The sequence below is a fragment of the Salmo salar genome, chromosome 07 (assembly GCF_965601325.2).
Source record: "Salmo salar chromosome 07, fSalSal1, whole genome shotgun sequence".
NCBI classification, from domain to species: Eukaryota; Metazoa; Chordata; class Actinopteri; order Salmoniformes; family Salmonidae; genus Salmo; species Salmo salar.
The window spans coordinates 74,250,001-74,276,663 of record NC_138297.1 but is presented as its reverse complement, the minus strand read 5'-3'; the positions used below and the strand labels follow the sequence as shown (position 1 = coordinate 74,276,663).

The 26,663-nt window shown below is 47.6% G+C and overlaps 1 protein-coding gene across 1 annotated transcript in view; it reads right to left on the bottom strand.

Annotated features, from left to right (window-relative positions):
* LOC106598122 (xylosyl- and glucuronyltransferase LARGE1) overlaps window positions 1-26,663 on the bottom strand; it is a 175,360-nt gene that overhangs the window by 124,266 nt on the left and 24,431 nt on the right. The window contains exon 2 of the mRNA XM_082977243.1: window positions 9,137-9,340. Coding sequence (XP_082833369.1) covers window positions 9,137-9,242 — 106 coding nt within the window. The 5' untranslated portion in view covers window positions 9,243-9,340. The remainder of the gene's footprint in view (window positions 1-9,136; window positions 9,341-26,663) is intronic.

The window sequence follows — 26,663 nt, the reverse complement described above, 5'->3', positions numbered from 1 at the left end:
AGAGAGATAGAGAGAGAGAGAGAGAGAGAGAGAGCGTTAGAGGAAGAGACACAGAGAGACAGTGAAAGGTAGTAATAGGAGTTGCCCTCCAACCTGAACAGTGGTTAATATCACACTGCTGGGGTTCACTAGCTAGCCTGGAGAACTCTTCTGTTTTCACAGTCTCTTTCCTCGCCCTCTAAACGCAGGGGAGCCTGTTTGAAATGCCGTCCACTATTAAACAGTCACTTAACGTCCCTTTGGGGTAACTTTACTCTTGAGAGTTGGCTACTCTTCGACAGAGGATAGAGAAGCCACTGTTGACTGTGACAGGTGGTAAAATGGCGATCCACCATCTTTGAATCAGGCGTGTTGGTGCAGGGCTGGAACAAAAACAACAACAAAAAGTACCCCACTTTGTACCCCAGGACCAGGAATGAAGAACGCGCCTCGTGTCCCACTATTCTCCCTGCTTCCTTGTGTCATAGCCCAGGAAGAGGAAGACATTGAGGGACATCACTTGGCATCACGGTACCTAACTTAATAAATAAGTATTTTGGCATTAGGTCTCCTAAGGACAGCATGCTCATACAAGGGCCAGTACAAATGACAAAATGGCGTCTATTTGGCGTCCTTACTGTTCCCCCGCTCAGTTTCCGTTTGGCGTGCTCTGCTCCCCGCTCGTCGCCGGGCGCCAGGTGATTCATGCAGGCTGTCGGGTGAGCAGCTGCTGTCACGCGAAGGATGCGCCGCCCCTCTGCCCGAACAGGCTGCCACACGCCAGATGTCTCCTTGGTAACGGTGTGGACGGAAGCATTATAGGAAACTCCAAATAAACGTGTCCTACATGAACGACCAGGGAGGGTCACAGGGGGAACAGGGCATCCAAACAGACCATGAATCACCTGGTGCCATTTGGGACACAGTGGCCTGAGTGGTTAGTGTTCGGACACACGAGTTGGATAAGAGCTGCATTGGATGACAGGACCACCGAGGACTGAATAAGGTGTTAGATGCAGTAGGACCACTAAGGTGTTAGATACAGTAGGACCACTAAGGTGTTAGATGCAGTAGGACCACTAAGGTGTTAGATACAGTAGGACCACTAAGGTGTTAGATACAGTAGGACCACTAAGGACTGAATAAGGTGTTAGATACAGTAGGACCACTAAGGTGTTAGATACAGTAGGACCACTAAGGTGTTAGATACAGTAGGACCACTAAGGTGTTAGATACAGTAGGACCACTAAGGTGTTAGATACAGTAGGACCACTAAGGTGTTAGATACAGTAGGACCACTAAGGTGTTAGATACAGTAGGACCACTAAGGTGTTAGATGCAGTAGGACCACTAAGGTGTTAGATACAGTAGGACCACTAAGGTGTTAGATACAGTAGGACCACTAAGGCGTTAGATACAGTAGGACCACTAAGGTGTTAGATGCAGTAGGACCACTAAGGTGTTAGATACAGTAGGACCACTAAGGTGTTAGATACAGTAGGACCACTAAGGTGTTAGATACAGTAGGACCACTAAGGTGTTAGATGCAGTGGGACCACTAAGGTGTTAGATACAGTGGGACCACTAAGGTGTTAGATACAGTAGGACCACTAAGGTGTTAGATACAGTAGGACCACTAAGGTGTTAGATACAGTAGGACCACTAAGGTGTTAGATACAGTAGGTCCACTAAGGCGTTAGATACAGTAGGACCACTAAGGCGTTAGATACAGTAGGACCACTAAGGCGTTAGATACAGTAGGACCACTAAGGCGTTAGATACAGTAGGACCACTAAGGTGTTAGATACAGTAGGACCACTAAGGTGTTAGATACAGTAGGACCACTAAGGTGTTAGATACAGTAGGACCACTAAGGTGTTAGATACAGTAGGACCACTAAGGACTGAATAAGGTGTTAGATACAGTAGGACCACTAAGGTGTTAGATACAGTAGGACCACTAAGGTGTTAGATACAGTAGGACCACTAAGGACTGAATAAGGTGTTAGATACAGTAGGACCACTAAGGTGTTAGATACAGTAGGACCACTAAGGTGTTAGATACAGTAGGACCACTAAGGTGTTAGATACAGTAGGACCACTAAGGTGTTAGATACAGTAGGACCACTAAGGTGTTAGATACAGTAGGACCACTAAGGTGTTAGATACAGTAGGACCACTAAGGTGTTATATACAGTAGGACCACTAAGGTGTTAGATGCAGTAGGACCACTAAGGTGTTAGATACAGTAGGACCACTAAGGTGTTATATACAGTAGGACCACTAAGGTGTTAGATACAGTAGGACCACTAAGGTGTTAGATACAGTAGGACCACTAAGGTGTTAGATACAGTAGGACCACTAAGGTGTTAGATACAGTAGGACCACTAAGGTGTTAGATACAGTAGGACCACTAAGGTGTTAGATACAGTAGGACCACTAAGGTGTTAGATACAGTAGGACCACTAAGGTGTTAGATACAGTAGGACCACTAAGGTGTTAGATACAGTAGGACCACTAAGGTGTTAGATACAGTAGGACCACTAAGGTGTTAGATACAGTAGGACCACTAAGGTGTTAGATACAGTAGGACCACTAAGGTGTTAGATACAGTAGTTTTGTTTCTTTCTTTGTTTTTATTTTCTCCCCAATTTCGTGATCACGATCTTGTCTCGTCGCTGCAACTCCCCAACGGGCTCGGGAAAGGAGAAGGTCGAGTCACGCGTCCTCTGAAACATGACCCGCCAAACCGCTCTCCTTATTAACACCCCCGCTCGCTTAACCCGGGAGTTAGCCGCACCAATGTGTCGGAGGAAAAACAGTTCAACTGATGACCGAAGTCAGCCTGCAGGCGCCCCGGCCCGCCACAAGGAGTCGCTACAGCGCAACGAGCCGAGTAAAGCCCCTCCATCTCCCGGCCAAACCCTCCCGTAACCCGGACGACGCTGGGCCAATTGTTCACCTCTCTATGGGACTACAGCCCGGGATCGAACCACCAGGCTGTAGTGACGCCGTAACGCTGCGATGCAGTGCCTTAGACCGCTGCGCCACTCGGGACGCCCCGAAGCATCCAACATAGACGTGTTTACTAGCCGTTTCCAATACGCTGATTTTAGATCATGGTAGTTAGTTATGCAGATCAGCAGGCAAACAAACCGCCCTCCTCACATGTCATTAAAGGGACATATGGCCACCTATTCATGACCAGAACGGAAATATTTTACATCTTTACGTTGTTCTTGATTGGCCAAGACATGAGCTGAACACACTTCTCATCGTCAGACAGTAATGCTATAGAGAAACACATATCCTGGATCTGTTGGCAGAGCACGGCACTTACAACGCCAGGGTTGTGGGTTCCATTCCCACGGGGGACCAGCATGAAAATATATGCACTCATTACTGTAAGTCTCTCTGGATCAGAGAGTCTGCTAAATGACTCCCTACTGTAAGTCTCCCTGGATCAGAGGATCAGCTAAATGACTCACTACTGTAAGACGCTCTGGATAAGAGAATCTGCTAAATGACTCCCTACTGTAAGTCTCTCTGGATCAGAGAATCAGCTAAATGACTCCCTACTGTAAGACTCTCTGGATCAGAGAATCATGCTAAATGACTCCCTACTGTAAGACTCTCTGGATCAGAGAGTCAGCTAAATGACTCCCTACTGTAAGACTCTCTGGATCAGAGAATCATCTAAATGACTCACTACTGTAAGACTCTCTGGATCAGAGAGTCAGCTAAATGACTCCCTACTGTAAGACTCTCTGGATCAGAGAATCAGCTAAATGACTCCCTACTGTAAGACTCTCTGGATAAGAGAGTCTGCTAAATGACTCACTACTGTAAGTCTCTCTGGATAAGAGAGTCAGCTAAATGACTCCCTACTGTAAGTCTCTCTGGATAAGAGAATCAGCTAAATGACTCCCTACTGTAAGACTCTCTGGATCAGAGAATCAGCTAAATTACTCCCTACTGTAAGTCTCTCTGGATAAGAGAATCAGCTAAATGACTCCCTACTGTAAGACTCTGGATCAGAGAGTCAGCTAAATGACTCCCTACTGTAAGTCTCTCTGGATAAGAGGATCAGCTAAATGACTCCCTACTGTAAGAGTCAGCTAAATGACTCCCTACTGTAAGACTCTCTGGATCAGAGAATCAGCTAAATGACTCCCTACTGTAAGACTCTCTGGATAAGAGAATCAGCTAAATGACTCCCTACAGTAAGTCTCTCTGGATAAGAGAATCAGCTAAATGACTCCCTACTGTAAGACTCTCTGGATAAGAGAATCAGCTAAATGACTCCCTACTGTAAGTCTCTCTGGATAAGAGAATCAGCTAAATGACTCCCTACAGTAAGTCTCTCTGGATAAGAGAATCAGCTAAATGACTCCCTACTGTAAGACTCTCTGGATAAGAGAATCAGCTAAATGACTCCCTACAGTAAGTCTCTCTGGATAAACCTGCAGATGGTAATACCATTACATTTGAATGTGCAGCGGTTCCCATAACAGAAAAACAGTCTGTTCCCTGTGTGTTGTATTGGATAATGTTACAGGGTACGCATTCACATAGATGATGAGTTTTACAGAGGGACACAGAAAAAAAAAGAGAGACTGAAAACTACAAAAGAAAATGTCCAGGCGGTGTCGTAAGACGAGGTCCAACTGGCTCGGCTGCTCTGTCCTGTGTGAATACAGCCATATGCAATCCCAGAGCACCTCGAACAAAACCAAAAACGACGCTTCATTCAGACCTAGCCAATCCATTCAGTTTAATTACAGCCTGGATGAAATATACTCCACAAGGGGCTCAGGTTCTCTGAGAGGAGGTAGTGTGTGTGTGTGTGTGTGTGTGTGTGTGTGTGTGTGTGTGTGTGTGTGTGTGTATCTCCTCTCCCTGCGTATGTCTCCTGTCCCTGCCTCCATACCCCCAAACTAAGACCAGGGGAATATAAATCTGAGCCGAAACAAAAACGGTGACATTTCATTAAGGAGGGAGCTGGTAGCGGTACCCCCCCCCCCCCTTTGGTTAGAGTACAAATCACACCAAGGCCAGAGGGAAAGCAGAGGCTACCACAAGATTCTGAAACCCTTTAACAAAACACACACACACAACACTGAGTCGCCTGCAACTGTTTCAAAAAGAGAATGTAGCCTGGGTCCTCAGACTAAAAGAGATGTACAGTCACTGTGCTAGCCTAGCACTGCTAGACAGATAGCAGCTCTACTGCATTATCAGTGGAACAGGGCTCGTCTTGTCTAGCGTTATACAGACTGAAGACAGATAGCAGCTCTACTGCATTATCAGTGGAACAGGGCTCGTCTTGTCTAGCGTTATACAGACTGAAGACAGATAGCAGCTCTACAGCATTATCAGAGGAACAGGGCTCGTCTTGTCTAGCGTTATACAGACTGAAGACAGATAGCAGCTCTACAGCATTATCAGTGGAACAGGGCTCGTCTTGTCTAGCGTTATACAGACTGAAGACAGATAGCAGCTCTACTGCATTATCAGTGGAACAGGGCTCGTCTTGTCTAGCGTTATACAGACTGAAGACAGATAGCAGCTCTACTGCATTATCAGAGGAACAGGGCTCGTCTTGTCTAGCGTTATCCAGACTGAAGACAGATAGCAGCTCTACTGCATTATCAGAGGAACAGGGCTCGTCTTGTCTAGCGTTATACAGACTGAAGACAGATAGCAGCTCTACTGCATTATCAGTGGAGCAGGGCTCGTCTTGTCTAGCGTTATACAGACTGAAGACAGATAGCAGCTCTACTGCATTATCAGTGGAACAGGGCTCGTCTTGTCTAGCGTTATACAGACTGAAGACAGATAGCAGCTCTACAGCATTATCAGTGGAACAGGGCTCGTCTTGTCTAGCGTTATATAGACTGAAGACAGATAGCAGCTCTACTGCATTATCAGTGGAACAGGGCTCGTCTTGTCTAGCGTTATACAGACTGAAGACAGATAGCAGCTCTACAGCATTATCAGTGGAACAGGGCTCGTCTTGTCTAGCGTTATACAGACTGAAGACAGATAGCAGCTCTACAGCATTATCAGTGGAACAGGGCTCGTCTTGTCTAGCGTTATATAGACTGAAGACAGATAGCAGCTCTACTGCATTATCAGTGGAGCAGGGCTCGTCTTGTCTAGCGTTATACAGACTGAAGACAGATAGCAGCTCTACTGCATTATCAGTGGAACAGGGCTCGTCTTGTCTAGCGTTATACAGACTGAAGACAGATAGCAGCTCTACAGCATTATCAGTGGAACAGGGCTCGTCTTGTCTAGCGTTATACAGACTGAAGACAGATAGCAGCTCTACTGCATTATCAGAGGAACAGGGCTCGTCTTGTCTAGCGTTATACAGACTGAAGACAGATAGCAGCTCTACTGCATTATCAGAGGAACAGGGCTCGTCTTGTCTAGCGTTATACAGACTGAAGACAGATAGCAGCTCTACAGCATTATCAGTGGAACAGGGCTCGTCTTGTCTAGCGTTATATAGACTGAAGACAGATAGCAGCTCTACAGCATTATCAGTGGAACAGGGCTCGTCTTGTCTAGCGTTATATAGACTGAAGATAGCAGCTCTACTGCATTATCAGTGGAACAGGGCTCGTCTTGTCTAGCGTTATACAGACTGAAGACAGATAGCAGCTCTACTGCATTATCAGTGGAACAGGGCTCGTCTTGTCTAGCGTTATACAGACTGAAGACAGATAGCAGCTCTACAGCATTATCAGTGGAACAGGGCTCGTCTTGTCTAGCGTTATCCAGACTGAAGACAGATAGCAGCTCTACTGCATTATCAGAGGAACAGGGCTCGTCTTGTCTAGCGTTATATAGACTGAAGACAGATAGCAGCTCTACTGCATTATCAGTGGAACAGGGCTCGTCTTGTCTAGCGTTATATAGACTGAAGATAGCAGCTCTACTGCATTATCAGTGGAACAGGGCTCGTCTTGTCTAGCGTTATACAGACTGAAGACAGATAGCAGCTCTACTGCATTATCAGAGGAACAGGGCTCGTCTTGTCTAGCGTTATACAGACTGAAGAGCGAAGGGGAACAACTACTTCAAGGTCTCAGAGCGAGTGACGTCACCCGATTTGAAACGCTATTAGCGCGCACCACCGCTAACTAGCTAGCCATTTCACATCGGTTACACTTTATCTTGGCCAGGTCGCAGTTGTAAATGAGAACTTGTTCTCAGCTGGCCTACCTGGTTAAATAAAGGTTAAATAAAATAAAATGTCGTGAAGTTCATTTTAGTCTCTATAGTTCCTAATAAAGTCTAAAGTCTCAAACTACTGAATCCTGTCATTCATTTGCTTATGTTGGTAGCTGTTGCATTATGGGAATCCATTCAAACGCACAGTTTCGGTTGGTGGCTGTGACCAGTCAAAATATTGTTCATTTAAATCCTAATTAATAATGTCACAAAGCTGCAGAACTTCAAGCCTTTAACACAAACTCATTAAAACTCCTGGCATGAGTCACAAACTGCCCTCTATTCCTTATGGGGGGCCTCTGGTCAAAAGTAGTGCACTAGAAAGGGACTAGGGTGCCATTTGGGACGAAATCAGGACTAAACCATCGGGAGGAAGTCAACAACTTCAGACGGGCCTCAGTCACTCATTACCTCAAGAAATAACGACAAAAAAGGGGTGACTGTGTACCAGATGTGACACGCCAGACCGACGACGGGGGGAGGGGGGGGGCGGATGAATGACGCTACTTCAAAAGTAGGGTCATTTAAAAAAAAATACAATTAAAACTTTCATGTGCCTTAAATGACAAACTTGTTCTGTAAATATGAATCACGTTTTAATGATAAGCCTAGTTTAGCTAAGGAGAAAGACAGGATACTTCCTGTTGACCATGCTGACTGTTGACCATGTGATAACATGATAATGGAGGGGTCGGCCATGTGTTAATGTGATAATGGAGAGGTCGGCCATGTGTTAACATGATAATGGAGGGGTCGGCCATGTGATAATGGATGGGTCGGCCATGTGTTAACGTGATAATGGAGGGGTCAGCCATGTGTTAACATGATAATGGAGGGGTCGGCCATGTGTTAACATGATAATGGAGGGGTCGGCCATGTGTTAACACATGGTCAACAGCTCCATTATCACATTAACACATGGCCGCCCCCTCCATTATCACATGGCCGACCACTCCATTATCACGTTAACACATGGCCGACCCCTCCATTATCATGTTAACACATGGCCGACCCCTCCATTATCACATTAACACATGGCCGACCCCTCCATTATCACATGGCCGACCCCTCCATTATCACGTTAACACATGGCCGACCCCTCCATTATCACGTTAACACATGGCCGACCCCTCCATTATCACATGGCCGACCCCTCCATTATCACATGGCCAACCCCTCCATTATCATGTTAACACATGGCCGACCCCTTCATTATCACGTTAACACATGGCCAACCCCTCCATTATCACGTTAACACATGGCCAACCCCTCCATTATCATGTTAACACATGGCCGACCCCTCCATTATCACATTAACACATGGCCGACCCCTCCATTATCACATGGCCGACCCCTCCATTATCACATTAACACATGCCCGACTTCTCCCTTATCATGTTAACACATGGCCGACCCCTCCCTTATCACGTTAACATGATGTTAGTATGATCTACCAATAGGAGCTCTGCATCTCAAGCTTTTCGTATTTCTCGACATAAACCCCAGTTGGGACGGGCCATCACATATATAGGACCATGTTGGTACATAGCGAACAATGTGGTCGGCTGAATATTTCTGGGTACTATGAAAGGGAAGGCTTGACATGAATAGACTGGAGAAACCGACTTATACGATACAATACAAAGTCAAACCAGGTCCAGACAAAATAGTCCTGTTTTCTGCTTCTGGGAGTGTAGTCTGGGTTTAGTGGCGTGCTCTTTGAGGGACAGCCTGTAAACATTCTGCAGCCGGAGGACAAACAACTGGAAACATTCCCAAGAAACTCTGGAAAACATGGCAAATTTTAGGAAATCTTTTGAAAATGTGCAACCCTAGACATGAATAGAGAGGGAGGCCTGTTCAGAGGAGGGAAGCCAAGTTACAGCACCAGGTGGTTCAGGAGAGTTGGGTCCTACCTTGGAAGTTGCCAGCGGAGAGGTACAGCCAGGTGAGTGCGGGGATGAAGAGCAGGGCGAGGGAGGCAGCGAGGAACTTCCTGCGCCCGCGACACATTCCCAGCATCCTCTGTGGCGATGGCCCAGAACGAGAGGCGGAGCAACCTCTAAAGTCTGACCTCTATGTGGGTAGCAGCTGTTGGCCGGGGGGGGGCATGATACTGTCTGAGGGGAGAGGAGAGAGGACAGGAGATGAGAGAGGACAGGAGGGTAGAGAGAAGAGAGGAGGGGAGAGAGGGGAAGAGAGAGGAGAGGACAGGGGAGGAGCGAGAAGAGAGGAGGGGGAGTGAGAGGAGTGTAGATAGCAGAGAGGAGGAGGGGAGAGAGGGGAAGAGAGAGGAGAGGACAGGGGAGGAGCGAGAAGAGAGGAGGGGGAGTGAGAGGAGTGTAGATAGCAGAGAGGAGGAGGGGAGAGAGGGGAAGAGAGAGGAGAGGACAGGGGAGGAGAGAGAAGAGAGGAGAGGACAGGGGAGGAGAGAGAAGAGAGGAGGGGGAGTGAGAGGAGTGTAGATAGAAGAGAGGAGGAGGGGAGAGAGGGGAAGAGAGGAGGGGAGAAAGAGGAATGGAGGTGAAGAGAGGCAGGAGAGGAGGGGGAGAGAGGAGGGAGAAAGAGGAATGGAGCGGGAGAGAGGTGAGAGGAGCGGGAGAGAGGTGAGAGGAGGGGGGAGAGACAGGATAGGTTAGATCATAACAGGAGGTATCAGAATTATTTTCAACGACGATTCTTTTCCTCCAAAAGATCAGAATTCATAGGGGGTAAAGGCATACATAATTATGGTGATTGTTTCAAATGGAACTTTTCCATTGAATCTACTTCAGAGAAGATACTGTTAAAGTCTCTAGAGGTGTCCAAGTTGTGTCCCAAATTCCCCGTCAGACCAATATATGAATCACATATTCAGGGACTAGAGTTCAGCAGTTTGAACGAATTAGACTCACAGATGTGTTCTCTTTCTCCCAGATATATCTCTCTTACACACACACACACACACACACACACACACACACACACACACACACACACACCTGGTAGAGATGTCCCCCTCCACTTTAGCAGCTATATTTCAGTCGATTCTCTCTGTAACGTAGCGCAGGCCAAAGCCTCCATTTATGACATAATAAATCCTCTTTCCATTACAAAACACATTTGTCCGATTAGTCACATGACCCCAGTCGATGTTTAATCTCCACCAGGGGTCAGTTGGAGCGGTCTGCGGCTGCAGAACGACGGGGCCGGCGGAACGACGGGGCCCGCAGAACGACGGGGCCGGGCAGAACGACGGGGCCGGGCAGAACGACGGGGCCGGGCAGAACGACGGGGCCGGCAGAACGACGCGGCCCGCAGAACGACGGGGCCGGCAGAACGACGGGGCCGGCAGAACGACGCGGCCGGCAGAACGACGCGGCCCGCAGAACGACGGGGCCGTCCGCAGGCAGTCCGCTTTTAACCATTTATTTGGGCTCCTCACATCTTAAATCTTTGTTAAGAAAAAGATGTACTATATTTATAAAACATTATATGAATCCTATACATTGAAAATGGCCAATTTAGGTGCAATAAATGAGCTTAATTTCTCAGAGTTAAAACAAGCTTTAAAACAATATAACGTTTCAGGAAAGCTAATATCGGTTTCTAACTAAATGATTTGAGAACAATCTGAGATAGGTGAGAGGTGTTCAATCCTCTGGTGCTTTTTCAGGTGGAACAAACGTGTTATTCTAGTAACTTCCCTGGGAAAACCCTCTTTAAGCTCATTCACAAACACGTTCAAGTTTGAGAAAGGCAAACGTTGTTTGTCATATACAGTTGAAGTCGGAAGTTTACATACACCTTAGCCAAATACATTTAATAAACTCAGTTTTTCACAATTCCTGACATTAAATCCTAGTAACAATTCCCTTGTCTTAGGTCAGTTAGGATCACCACTTTATTTTACATTTTACGTTACATTTACGTCATTTAGCAGACGCTCTTATCCAGAGCGACTTACAAATTGGCTGCATTCACCTTATGATATCCAGTGGAACAACCACTTTACAATAGTGCATCTAAATCTTTTTTTTTTGGGGGGGGGGTTAGAAGGATTACTATATCCTATCCCAGGTATTCCTTAAAGAGGTGGGGTTTCAGGTGGGGTTTCACATTTTAAGAATGTGAAATGTCAGAATAATAGTAGAGAGAGTGATTTATTTCAGCTTTTATTTCTTTCATCGCATTCCCAGTGGGTCAGAAGTTTACATACACTCAATTAGTATTTGGTAGCATTGCCTTTAAATTGTTTAACTTGGGTCAAACGTTTCGGGTAGCCTTCCACAAGCTTCCCACAATAAGTTGGGTGAATTTTGGCCCATTCCTCCTGACAGAGCTGGTGTAACTGAGTCAGGTTTGTAGGCCTCCTTGCTCGCATACGCTTTTTCAGTTCTGCCCACACATTTTCTATAGGATTGAGGTCAGGGCTTTGTGATGGCCACTCCAATACCTTGACTTTGTTGTCCTTAAGCCGCTTTGCCACAACTTTGCTTGGGCCTTTTTATGGTGGTTTTGGAGCAGTGGCTTCTTCCTTGCTGAGCGGCCTTTCAGGTTATGTCGATATAGGACTCGTTTTACTGTGGATATAGATACTTTTGTACCCGTTTCCTCCAGCATCTTCACAAGGTCCTTTGCTGTTGTTCTGGGATTGATTTGCACTTTTCGCACCAAAGTACGTTCATCTCTAGGAGACAGAATGCGTATTCTTCCTGAGCGGTATGACGGCTGCATGGTCCCATGGTGTTTATACTTGCGTACTATTGTTTGTACAGATGAACGTGGTACCTTCAGGCATTTGGAAATTGCTCCCAAGGATGAACCAGACTTGTGGGGGTCTACAATCATTTTTCTGAGGTCTTGACTGATTTCTTTTGATTTTCCCATGATGTCAAGCAAAGAGGCACTGAGTTTGAAGGTAGGCCTTGAAATACATCCACAGGTACACCTCCAATTGACTCAAATTATGTCAATTAGCCTATCAGAAGCTTCTAAAGCCATGACATCATTTTCTGGAATGTTCCAAGCTGTTTAAAGTCACAGTCAACTTAGTGTATGTAAACTTCTGACCCACTGGAATTGTGATACAGTGAATTATAAGTGAAATAATCTGTCTGTAAACAATTGTTGGAAAGATTACTTGTGTCATGCAGAAAGTAGATGTCCTAACCGACTTGCCAAAACTATAGTTTGTTGACAAGAAATTTGTGGAGTGGTTGAAAAATGAGTTTTAATGACTCCAACCTAAGTGGATGTAAACTTCCGACTTCAACTGTAGGTTTAGGGTACGGTAGGAAGCCCAAATATGGTCTGTTCTGGTGAGCATTACATTCGTTTTGTGGAGGTGACCTTTGCACCCTGCTGTGTCTGGGAAACATGACAGGGAGGAGGGAGAGGGGTTGGATCACACCCACTCCTACAGCTGGACCAGAGGGACTCCCTGGCCCCTGTGGGTCCCCAAGCTGTTTATCCCTGACTTTCTCACAGCTAGCGTACCTAGCTGTCTCGCTCTCTCCCTAGCTGGCTCTCTCTCTCCCTAGCTGGCTGTCTCTCTCTCTCCCTAGCTGGCTGTCTCTCTCTCTCCCTAGCTGGCTGTCTCTCTCTCTCCCTAGCTGGCTGTCTCTCTCTCTCCCTAGCTGGCTGTCTCTCTCTCTCCCTAGCTGGCTGTCTCTCTCTCTCCCTAGCTGGCTGTCTCTCTCTCTCCCTAGCTGGCTGTCTCTCTCTCTCCCTAGCTGGCTGTCTCTCTCTCTCCCTAGCTGGCTGTCTCTCTCTCTCCCTAGCTGGCTGTCTCTCTCTCTCCCTAGCTGGCTGTCTCTCTCTCCCTAGCTGGCTGTCTGTCTCTCCCTAGCTGTCTGTCTGTCTCTCCCTAGCTGTCTGTCTCCAGGCCTAGGACATTCTGGCTAAAGGAACTCCCCTGTCAGCACAGAGCCTGACACAGACCTGACACAGACCCTGACACAGACCCTGACACAGACCCTGACACAGACCTGACACAGACCCTGACACAGACCCTGACACAGACCTGACACAGTCCTGACACAGTCCTGACACAGTCCTGACACAGTCCTGACACAGACCCTGACACAGTCCTGACACAGTCCTGACACAGACCTGACACAGACCCTGACACAGACCTGACACAGACCCTGACACAGACCCTGACACAGACCCTGACACAGACCTGACACAGACCTGACACAGTCCTGACACAGACCTGACACAGTCCTGACACAGTCCTGACACAGTCCTGACACAGAGCTGACACAGTCCTGACACAGTCCTGACACAGTCCTGACACAGTCCTGACACAGTCCTCTGGGATGAAAGAAACCAAGATGACAGGAAGCTCCAACCCAAAGTCCTTCCTGTGACACTCAGACCCAAACATGTATTAGACAAAGGGATATGAACACTAGATTACATTAATGGACATTCTGGCTAAAGGAACTCCCCTGTCAGCATAGTCTTCCATTGCTGGTCTCTCTGTGGCTGGAGAGTCTTGGTCTTTAATGACACCCTATTCCCTAGGGGCCCTGGTCTATAGTAGTGTACTATATAGGGAATAGGGCTCTGGTCTATAGTAGTGTACTATATAGGGAATAGGGCTCTGGTCTAAAGTAGGGCACTATATAGGGAATAGGACTCTGGTCTATAGTAGTGCACTATATAGGGAATAGGGCTCTGGTCTATAGTAGTGCACTATATAGGGAATAGGGCCCTGGTCTATTAGTAGTACACTATATAGGGAATAGGGCTCTGGTCTATAGTAGTGTACTATATAGGGAATAGGGCCCTGGTCTATTAGTAGTACACTATATAGGGAATAGGGCTCTGGTCTATAGTAGTGCACTATATAGGGAATAGGGCTCTGGTCTATAGTAGTGCACTATATAGGGAATAGGGCTCTGGTCTATAGTAGTGTACTATATAGGGAATAGGGCTCTGGTCTAAAGTAGTGCACTATATAGGGAATAGGGCCCTGGTCTATAGTAGTGTACTATATAGGGAATAGGGCCCTGGTCTATTAGTAGTACACTATATAGGGAATAGGGCTCTGGTCTATAGTAGTACACTATATAGAGAATAGGGCTCTGGTCTATAGTAGTGTACTATATAGGGAATAGGGCTCTGGTCTATAGTAGTACACTATATAGAGAATAGGGCCCTGGTCTATAGTAGTGTACTATATAGGGAATAGGGCTCTGGTCTATAGTAGTGCACTATATAGGGAATAGGGCCCTGGTCTATAGTAGTGTACTATATAGGGAATAGGACTCTGGTCTATAGTAGTACACTATATAGGGAATAGGGCTCTGGTCTATAGTAGTGCACTATATAGGGAATAGGGCTCTGGTCTAAAGTAGTGTACTATATAGGGAACAGGGGCCCTGGTCTATAGTAGTGTACTATATAGGGAATAGGGCTCTGGTCTAAAGTAGTGTACTATATAGGGAACAGGGGCCCTGGTCTATAGTAGTGTACTATATAGGGAATAGGACTCTGGTCTAAAGTAGTGCACTATATAGGGAATAGGGCTCTGATCTATAGTAGTGTACTATATATAGGTAATAGGATGTCATTTGGGACGCGCCCCGTGTCCAGCGGCAGTGAGAGATAAGTCCCCTGGCTCTTCCATAATGATTATCTGTTATTTATGAGAACTGATGAAGCAAAAGAAAATGACCCTTTCACTTCATAATGGGGCTTTATGGAACAGATGGACCCACTGGCCTTGGCAGGGGGATTGAAACGTAAAATAAACAGAGACTATAATGAATTCTCCCTGAACAGCAAAAACTATCAGTCTGAAAGCAGGAGGAGAGCAGAACAGGAAGACTGTAAATTCATCACAAGAGACAGTGGTGTGTGTTCCAAATGGCATCCCATTCCCTTCATAGTGCACTATGTTTCACCAGGGCCCAGAGGGACTTCTGACTCAGGAGTAGTGCACTATATAGGGAATAGGGCTCTGGTCTATAGTAGTGCACTATATAGGGAATAGGGCTCTGGTCTATAGTAGTACACTATATAGGGAATAGGGCTCTGGTCTATAGTAGTGTACTATATAGGGAATAGGGCTCTGGTCTAAAGTAGTGCACTATATAGGGAATAGGGCTCTGGTCTAAAGTAGTGCACTATATAGGGAGTAGGGTGCTATTTGGGACGTATCCTGGAAAATAATCATAAAAGAAAGGATGACAGGATGAGAGATGGATGGATGATGGATGGATGATGGATGATTGATGGATGGATGATGGATGGATGATGGATGGATGATGGATGGATGACGGATGGATGACGGATGGATGATGGATGGATGATGGATGATTGATGGATGGATGATGGATGGATGATGGATGATGGATGGATGATGGATGGTTGATGGATGGTTGATGGATGGATGATGGATGGATGATGGATGGATGATGGATGGATGGATGAATGGATGATTGATGGATGGATGATGGATGGATGATGGATGGATGACGGATGGATGAATGGAACAGTGTTAAAATGTTTTCCATCACTACTGTAAGTCACTCTGGATAAAAACCGTCTGTTAAATGATAAAACTACACTGAACTCAAATAGAATCTCAACATGGTAAAGTGTTGGTCCCATTTTCACCAGCTGTAATAAAATATCCCAGAAAATGTTCCATACACACCAGAAAGCTTATTTCTGTCTGTAATAAAGCCCTTCTGTGGGGGAAAAAGCTCATTCTGATTGGTCTATGACTTCCCAGGCCCACCTATGGCTGCGCCCCGGCCCAGTCATATGAAATCCATAGATCAGGGAGGAATGAATTTATTACAGTTGACTGATTTCCTTCTATGAACTGTAACATCTTTGAAATTGTTGCATGCTGCGTTCATATGTCTGTTCAGTATAAATGAAAAATGTATTGTCCCTCCTCTCAGTAGCTGCTTTGTCTGTAAAATAGAGTAGACAGACCTGGATCAGGTTGGAGATCTGCCTGCAGAATTATAGCCCCCTCAACCCTCCCTCCCTCCCTCCCTTATAGCCCCGTCCCTACCCCTCCCTCCCTTATAGCCCCCCTCCCTCCCTTATAGCCCCCTCCCTTCCCCCTCCCTCCCTTATAGCCCCCTCCCTCCCTTATAGACCCCTCCCCCCTCCCTCCCTTATAGCCCCCCCTCCCTCCCTTATAGCCCCCTCCCTCCCTCCCTTATAGCCCCCTCCCCCCTCCTTTGTAGCCCCCTCCCTCCCTTATAGCCCCCTCCCCCTGCCTTAAAGCCCCCCCTCCCTCCCTTATAGCCCCCTCCCCCTTCCTTATAGCCCCCTCCCTCCCTTATAGCCCCCTCCCCCTGCCTTAAAGCCCCCCTCCCTCCCTTATTGCCCCCTCCCCCCTCCCTCCCTTATAGCCCCCCCCAGCACCGTATGGTCACATTAACACACTAAGGTGATTAGCTGAGTGGGCGTCTGCTGTCACAAGGGCACACAGAAGAGACAGAGGTAAGAAGGAAACAGGATTATTTTGGAGAGTGTGTCATTTTGGCTGCCCAGAGAATACATCACTAAGGCATTCTGGTAACAGAGCTAACACAGTGAACCCCCTAGGCTTCAGCTCACCTGGGTCTAGGCTTCAGCTCACCTGGGTCTAGGCTTAAAGCTCACCTGGGTCTAGGCTTAAAGCTCACCTGGGTCTAGGCTTAAAGCTCACCTGGGTCTAGGCTTAAAGCTCACCTGGGTCTAGGCTTAAAGCTCACCTGGGTCTAGGCTTAAAGCTCACCTGGGTCTAGGCTTAAAGCTCACCTGGGTCTAGGCTTCAGCTCACCTGGGTCTAGGCTTCAGCTCACCTGGGTCTAGGCTTAAAGCTCACCTGGGTCTAGGCTTCAGCTCACCTGGGTCTAGGCTTCAGCTCACCAGACTAACACAGTGAACCACATTCCCATGATGAGTTACCTGGGTCTGGGCTTCAGGAGTTACCTGGGTCTGGGCTTCAGGAGTTACCTGGGTCTGGGCTTCAGGAGTTACCTGGGTCTGGGCTTCAGCTCACCTGGGTCTAGGCTTCAGCTCACCAGGCTAACACAGTGAACCACATTCCCATGATGAGTTACCTGGGTCTGGGCTTCAGGAGTTACCTGGGTCTGGGCTTCAGCTCACCAGGCTAACACAGTGAACCACATTCCCATGATGAGTTACCTGGGTCTAGGCTTCAGGAGTTACCTGGGTCTGGGCTTCAGCTCACCAGGCTAACACAGTGAACCACATTCCCATGATGAGTTACCTGGGTCTAGGCTTCAGGAGTTACCTGGGTCTGGCCTTCAGGAGTTACCTGGGTCTGGGCTTCAGGAGTTACCTGGGTCTGGGCTTCAGGAGTTACCTGGGTCTGGGCCTCAGGAGTTACCTGGGTCTGGGCCTCAGGAGTTACCTGGGTCTGGGCCTCAGGAGTTACCTGGGTCTGGGCCTCAGGAGTTACCTGGGTCTGGGCTTCAGGAGTTACCTGGGTCTGGGCTTCAGGAGTTACCTGGGTCTGGGCTTCAGGAGTTACCTGGGTCTGGGCTTCAGGAGATACCTGGGTCTGGGCTTCAGGAGTTACCTGGGTCTGGGCTTCAGGAGTTACCTGGGTCTGGGCTTCAGGAGTTACCTCGGTCTGGGCTTCAGGAGTTACCTGGGTCTGGGCTTCATGAGTTACCTGGGTCTGGGCTTCAGGAGTTACCTGGGTCTGGGCTTCAGGAGTTACCTGGGTCTGGGCTTCAGGAGTTACCTGGGTCTGGGCTTCAGGAGTTACCTGGGTCTGGGCTTCAGGAGTCACCTGGGTCTGGGCTTCAGGAGTCACCTGGGTCTGGGCTTCAGGAGTTACCTGGGTCTAGGCTTCAGGAGTTACCTGGGTCTGGGCTTCAGGAGTTACCTGGGTCTGGGCTTCAGGAGTTACCTGGGTCTGGGCTTCAGGAGTCACCTGGGTCTGGGCTTCAGGAGTTACCTGGGTCTGGGCTTCAGGAGTTACCTGGGTCTGGGCTTCAGGAGTTACCTGGGTCTGGGCTTCAGGAGTTACCTGGGTCTGGGCTTCAGGAGTTACCTGGGTCTGGGCTTCAGGAGTTACCTGGGTCTGGGCTTCCTGAGTTACCTGGGTCTGGGCTTCAGGAGATACCTGGGTCTGGGCTTCAGGAGATACCTGGGTCTGGGCTTCAGGAGATACCTGGGTCTGGGCTTCAGGAGTTACCTGGGTCTGGGCTTCAGGAGTTACCTGGGTCTGGGCTTCAGGAGTTACCTGGGTCTGGGCTTCAGGAGTTACCTGGGTCTGGGCTTCAGGAGTTACCTGGGTCTGGGCTTCAGGAGTTACCTGGGTCTGGGCTTCAGGAGTTACCTGGGTCTGGGCTTCAGGAGTTACCTGGGTCTGGGCTTCAGAAGTTACCTGGGTCTAGGCTTCAGGAGTTACCTGGGTCTGGGCTTCAGCTCATCAGGCTAACAGACTTATGATGAAGATTCTGCTTCAAACCCAAATGGTCACTTTTTCTGTATTCCACAAATGTCACTATTTCTTTGGGGTTTTTTTCATACAGAAAACAGTAGTCGATGAAGTACCCAACTGAGCATGAATATTTCTCAAAATACTAGTAACAAAATAACCTGAAGAGAGATCTGAGAGAATGCGACAGAGAGAAGAGCGAGAGAGCGAGGGAGAGAAAGCGAGAGCGAGGGAGAGAAAGCGAGAGCGAGGGAGAGAAAGCGAGAGCGAGGGAGAGAAAGCGAGAGCGAGGGAGAGAAAGCGAGAGCGAGGGAGAGAAAGCGGGAGAAGGGGAGAGGGAGGGAAAGCGAGAGCGAGGGAGGGAAAGCGAGAGAGAGGGAGAGAACGCGAGAGCGAGGGGGAGAAAGCGAGAGAGAGGGGGAGAGGGAGGGAGAGTGAGGGGGAGAAAGCGAGAGAGAGGAGGAGAGGGAGGGAGAGTGAGGGAGGGAAAGCGAGAGAGAGGGAGAGAACGCGAGAGCGAGGGGGAGAAAGCGAGAGAGAGGGGGAGAGGGAGGGAGAGTGAGGGGGAGAAAGCGAGAGAGAGGGGGAGAGGGAGGGAGAGCGAGAGGGAGAAAGCGAGAGAGAGGGGGAGAGGGAGGGAGAGCGAGGGGGAGAAAGCGAGAGAGAGGGGGAGAGGGAGGGAGAGCGAGAGCTGAAGGGGAAATCTGTCAGTATGAGATACACTACATAACCAAAAGCAGACACCTGCTCGTTGAACATGTCATTCTAAAATCATGGTTATTAATATGGAGTTGGTCCCCTCTATGCTGCTATAACAGCCTCCACTCTTCTGGGAAGGCTTTCCACTAGATGCTGGAACATTGCTGCTATAACAGCCTCCACTCTTCTGGGAAGGCTTTCCACTAGATGTTGGAACATTGCTGCTATAACAGCCTCCACTCTTCTGGGAAGGCTTTCCACTAGATGTTGGAACATTGCTGCTATAACAGCCTCCACTCTTCTGGGAAGGCTTTCCACTAGATGTTGGAACATTGCTGCTATAACTGCCTCCACTCTTCTGGGAAGGCTTTCCACTAGATGTTGGTACATTGCTGCTATAACAGCCTCCACTCTTCTGGGAAGGCTTTCCACTAGATGTTGGAACATTGCTGCTATAACAGCCTCCACTCTTCTGGGAAGGCTTTCCACTAGATGTTGGAACATTGCTGCTATAACTGCCTCCACTCTTCTGGGAAGGCTTTCCACTAGATGTTGGTACATTGCTGCTATAACTGCCTCCACTCTTCTGGGAAGGCTTTCCACTAGATGTTGGAACATTGCTGCTATAACAGCCTCCACTCTTCTGGGAAGGCTTTCCACTAGATGTTGGTACATTGCTGCTATAACAGCCTCCACTCTTCAGGGAAGGCTTTCCACTAGATGTTGGAACATTGCTGCTATAACAGCCTCCACTCTTCTGGGAAGGCTTTCCACTAGATGTTGGTACATTGCTGCTATAACAGCCTCCACTCTTCTGGGAAGGCTTTCCACTAGATGTTGGAACATTGCTGCTATAACAGCCTCCACTCTTCTGGGAAGGCTTTCCACTAGATGTTGGAACATTGCTGCAGGGGGACTTGCTTCCATTCAGCCACAAGAGCATTAGTGAGGTCGGGCACTGATGTTGGGTGATTAGGCCTGGCTCGCAGTCAGCGTTCCAATTCATCCCAAAGGTGTTAGATGGGGTTGAGGTCAGGGCTCTGTGCAGGCCAGTCAAGTTCTTCCACACCGATCTTGACAAACCATTTCTGCATGGGCCTCGCTTTGTGCACGGAGGCGTCGTCATGCTGAAACAGGAAAGGGCCTTGCCCAAACTGTTGCCACAAAGTCAGAAGCACAGAATCATCTAGAATGTCATTGTATACTGTAGAGTTAAGATATCCCTTCACTGGAACTCAGGGGCTCGAACCGTGAAAAACAGCCCCAGACCATTATTCCTCCTCCACCAAACTTTACAGTTGGCACTATGCATTGGGACAGGCTGCTCGGCCATGGAAACCCATTTCATGAAGCTCTCGACAAACAGTTATTGTGCTGACGTTGCTTCCAGAGGCAGTTTGGTACTCGGTAGTGAGCGTTGCAACCGAGGACAGACAATTTTCAGCTCTTGGCGGTCCCGTTCTGTGAGCTTGTGTGGCCTACCACTTCGCCGGCTGAGCCGTTGTTGCTCTTAGACGTTTCCACTTCACAATACAAGCTCTTACAGTTGACCCGGGGCAGCTCTAGCAGGGCATAGCCCTGAGCATAGCCAAATCCACTCATTTGAAGGGATGTCCACATACTTTTGTATATCTAGTGTATTTTGTTGAGGTAGGGGTTGAACTGCTAACACAAAGACTGGGGTTTTAACAAAGAAAGGCATTATACTGTACTGGTGCACCTGACATTAAAACTTTAAAAAAAAACTGAATAACTGACATGTGGATTAATGCTCAGCACTACCTTCTCCTGTAACATGTGGATTAATGCTCAGCACTACCTTCTCCTGTAACATGTGGATTAATGCTCAGCACTACCTTCTCCTGTAACATGTGGATTAATGCTCAGCACTACCTTCTCCTGTAACATGTGGATTAATGCTCAGCACTACCTTCTCCTGTAACATGTGGATTAATGCTCAGCACTACCTTCTCCTGTAACATGTGGATTAATGCTCAGCACTACCTTCTCCTGTAACATGTGGATTAATGCTCAGCACTACCTTCTCCTGTAACATGTGGATTAATGCTCAGCACTACCTTCTCCTGTAACATGTGGATTAATGCTCAGCACTACCTTCTCCTGTAACATGTGGATTAATGCTCAGCACTACCTTCTCCTGTAACATGTGGATTAATGCTCAGCACTACCTTCTCCTGTAACATGCTGGATTAATGCTCAGCACTACCTTCTCCTGTAACATATGGATTAATGCTCAGCACTACGTTCTCCTGTAACATGTGGATTAATGCTCAGCACTACCTTCTCCTGTAACATGTGGATTAATGCTCAGCACTTCCTTCTCCTGTAACATGTGGATTAATGCTCAGCACTACCTTCTCCTGTAACATGTGGATTAATGCTCAGCACTACCTTCTCCTGTAACATGTGGATTAATGCTCAGCACTACCTTCTCCTGTAACATGTGGATTAATGCTCAGCACTACCTTCTCCTGTAACATGTGGATTAATGCTCAGCACTACCTTCTCCTGTAACATGTGGATTAATGCTCAGCACTACCTTCTCCTGTAACATGTGGATTAATGCTCAGCACTACCTTCTCCTGTAACATGTGGATTAATGCTCAGCACTACCTTCTCCTGTAACATGTGGATTAATGCTCAGCACTTCCTTCTCCTGTAACATGTGGATTAATGCTCAGCACTACCTTCTCCTGTAACATGTGGATTAATGCTCAGCACTACCTTCTCCTGTAACATGTGGATTAATGCTCAGCACTACCTTCTCCTGTAACATGCTGGATTAATGCTCAGCACTACCTTCTCCTGTAACATGCTGGATTAATGCTCAGCACTACCTTCTCCTGTAACATGTGGATTAATGCTCAGCACTACCTTCTCCTGTAACATGTGGATTAATGCTCAGCACTTCCTTCTCCTGTAACATGCTGGATAGTGACAACCCCAATCTCATCTGTCTGATGAACTGGACAAGTTATAGACGGCCATCTTCTGTCTAAAAAAGGTCCAGCTTCTCCTAAAAAAAAATAACTGTCTTTTCAAGACACAACAGTGGCCTTTCTGACGTGGTAAATAGGTCCTGGTGAACAACGATACAACTGTAAGAAATTATTCCTGAAGTCTTCAGTGACACAGATCATTACTCAGCTCCAGGTGATGTCAACATTTGGTCCTGTCAAAGAGTTTCAGGAAGACTGACTCAGACGTCATGACCATTCACCATGACAACAGACTGACTCTGACGTCATGACCATTCACCATGACAACAGACTGACTCTGACGTCATGGCCATTCACCATGACAACAGACTGACTCTGACGTCATGGCCATTCACCATGACAACAGACTGACTCTGACGTCATGACCATTCACCATGACAACAGACTGACTCTGACGTCATGACCATTCACCATGACAACAGACCGACTCTGACGTCATGACCATTCACCATGACAACAGACTGACTCTGACAACATGACCATTCACCATGACAACAGACTGTCAGACAGACTGACTCAGACTTCATGGCCATTCACCATGACAACAGACTGTTAGACTGACTCAGACTTCATGACCATTCACCATGACAACAGACTGTTAGACTGACTGACTCAGACTTCATGGCCATTCACCATGACAACAGACTGTTAGACTGACTGACTCAGACTTCATGGCCATTCACCATGACAACAGACTGTTAGACTGACCGACTCAGACTTCATGGCCATTCACCATGACAACAGACTGACTCTGACGTCATGACCATTCACCATGACAACAGACCGACTCTGACGTCATGACCATTCACCATGACAACAGACTGACTCTGACAACATGACCATTCACCATGACAACAGACTGACTCTGACAACATGACCATTCACCATGACAACAGACTGACTCTGACAACATGACCATTCACCATGACAACAGACTGACTCTGACAACATGACCATTCACCATGACAACAGACTGTCAGACAGACTGACTCAGACTTCATGGCCATTCACCATGACAACAGACTGTTAGACTGACTCAGACTTCATGGCCATTCACCATGACAACAGACTGTTAGACTGACTCAGACTTCATGACCATTCACCATGACAACAGACTGGAGTATAGTCCTGTAAAGCCTCTAGAATGTGAAGAGAAATAGAGACTGAATCCCTCTTCTGACAACGACTTGTAAGACGCAACAGCCAGCTTTCTCACAGAGCCCTTTGTGTAGGAAACTAACCTGGTAGCGGGATAGAGAAGGCTCTGGGTAGGAAACTAACCTGGTAGCAGGATAGAGAAGGCTCTGTGTAGGAAACTAACCTGGTAGCAGGATAGAGAAGGCTCTGTGTAGGAAACTAACCTGGTAGCAGGATAGAGAAGGCTCTGTGTAGGAAACTAACCTGGTAGCAGGATAGAGAAGGCTCTGTGTAGGAAACTAACCTGGTAGCAGGATAGAGAAGGCTCTGTGTAGGAAACTAACCTGGTAGCAGGATAGAGAAGGCTCTGTGTAGGAAACTAACCTGGTAGCAGGATAGAGAAGGCTCTGTGTAGGAAACTAACCTGGTAGCAGGATAGAGAAGGCTCTGTGTAGGAAACTAACCTGGTAGCAGGATAGAGAAGGCTCTGTGTAGGAAACTAACCTGGTAGCAGGATAGAGAAGGCTTTGTGTAGGAAACTAACCTGGTAGCAGGATAGAGAAGGCTCTGTGTAGGAAACTAACCTGGTAGCAGGATAGAGAAGGCTCTGTGTAGAAACTAACCTGGTAGCAGGATAGAGAAGGCTCTGTGTAGGAAACTAACCTGGTAGCAGGATAGAGAAGGCTCTGTGTAGGAAACTAACCTGGTAGCAGGATAGAGAAGGCTCTGTGTAGGAAACTAACCTGGTAGCAGGATAGAGAAGGCTCTGTGTAGGAAACTAACCTGGTAGCAGGATAGCGAAGGCTCTGTGTAGGAAACTAACCTGGTAGCAGGATAGAGAAGGCTCTGTGTAGGAAACTAACCTGGTAGCAGGATAGAGAAGGCTCTGTGTAGGAAACTAACCTGGTAGCAGGATAGAGAAGGCTCTGTGTAGGAAACTAACCTGGTAGCAGGATAGAGAAGGCTCTGTGTAGGAAACTAACCTGGTAGCAGGATAGAGAAGGCTCTGTGTAGGAAACTAACCTGGTAGCAGGATAGAGAAGGCTCTGTGTAGGAAACTAACCTGGTAGCAGGATAGAGAAGGCTCTGTGTAGGAAACTAACCTGGTAGCAGGATAGAGAAGGCTCTGTGTAGGAAACTAACCTGGTAGCAGGATAGAGAAGGCTCTGGGTAGGAAACTAACCTGGTAGCAGGATAGAGAAGGCTCTGTGTAGGAAACTAACCTGGTAGCAGGATAGAGAAGGCTCTGTGTAGGAAACTAACCTGGTAGCAGGATAGAGAAGGCTCTGTGTAGGAAACTAACCTGGTAGCAGGATAGAGAAGGCTCTGTGTAGGAAACTAACCTGGTAGCAGGATAGAGAAGGCTCTGTGTAGGAAACTAACCTGGTAGCGGGATAGAGAAGGCTCTGTGTAGGAAACTAACCTGGTAGCAGGATAGAGAAGGCTCTGTGTAGGAAACTAACCTGGTAGCAGGATAGAGAAGGCTCTGTGTAGGACACTAACCTGGTAGCAGGATAGAGAAGGCTCTGTGTAGGAAACTAACCTGGTAGCAGGATAGAGAAGGCTCTGTGTAGGAAACTAACCTGGTAGCAGGATAGAGAAGGCTCTGTGTAGGAAACTAACCTGGTAGCAGGATAGAGAAGGCTCTGTGTAGGAAACTAACCTGGTAGCAGGATAGAGAAGGCTCTGTGTAGGACACTAACCTGGTAGCAGGATAGAGAAGGCTCTGTGTAGGAAACTAACCTGGTAGCAGGATAGAGAAGGCTCTGTGTAGGACACTAACCTGGTAGCAGGATAGAGAAGGCTCTGTGTAGGAAACTAACCTGGTAGCAGGATAGAGAAGGCTCTGTGTAGGACACTAACCTGGTAGCAGGATAGAGAAGGCTCTGTGTAGGAAACTAACCTGGTAGCAGGATAGAGAAGGCTCTGTGTAGGAAACTAACCTGGTAGCAGGATAGAGAAGGCTCTGTGTAGGAAACTAACCTGGTAGCAGGATAGAGAAGGCTCTGTGTAGGAAACTAACCTGGTAGCAGGATAGAGAAGGCTCTGTGTAGGAAACTAACCTGGTAGCAGGATAGAGAAGGCTCTGGGTAGGAAACTAACCTGGTAGCAGGATAGAGAAGACTCTGTGTAGGAAACTAACCTGGTAGCAGGATAGAGAAGGCTCTGTGTAGGAAACTAACCTGGTAGCAGGATAGCGAAGGCTCTGTGTAGGAAACTAACCTGGTAGCAGGATAGAGAAGGCTCTGTGTAGGAAACTAACCTGGTAGCAGGATAGAGAAGGCTCTGTGTAGGAAACTAACCTGGTAGCAGGATAGAGAAGGCTCTGTGTAGGAAACTAACCTGGTAGCAGGATAGAGAAGGCTCTGTGTAGGAAACTAACCTGGTAGCAGGATAGAGAAGGCTCTGTGTAGGAAACTAACCTGGTAGCAGGATAGAGAAGGCTCTGTGTAGGACACTAACCTGGTAGCAGGATAGAGAAGGCTCTGTGTAGGAAACTAACCTGGTAGCAGGATAGAGAAGGCTCTGTGTAGGACACTAACCTGGTAGCAGGATAGAGAAGGCTCTGTGTAGGAAACTAACCTGGTAGCAGGATAGAGAAGGCTCTGTGTAGGACACTAACCTGGTAGCAGGATAGAGAAGGCTCTGTGTAGGAAACTAACCTGGTAGCAGGATAGAGAAGGCTCTGTGTAGGAAACTAACCTGGTAGCAGGATAGAGAAGGCTCTGTGTAGGAAACTAACCTGGTAGCAGGATAGAGAAGGCTCTGTGTAGGAAACTAACCTGGTAGCAGGATAGAGAAGGCTCTGTGTAGGAAACTAACCTGGTAGCAGGATAGAGAAGGCTCTGGGTAGGAAACTAACCTGGTAGCAGGATAGAGAAGACTCTGTGTAGGAAACTAACCTGGTAGCAGGATAGAGAAGGCTCTGTGTAGGAAACTAACCTGGTAGCAGGATAGCGAAGGCTCTGTGTAGGAAACTAACCTGGTAGCAGGATAGAGAAGGCTCTGTGTAGGAAACTAACCTGGTAGCAGGATAGAGAAGGCTCTGTGTAGGAAACTAACCTGGTAGCAGGATAGAGAAGGCTCTGTGTAGGAAACTAACCTGGTAGCAGGATAGAGAAGGCTCTGTGTAGGAAACTAACCTGGTAGCAGGATAGAGAAGGCTCTGTGTAG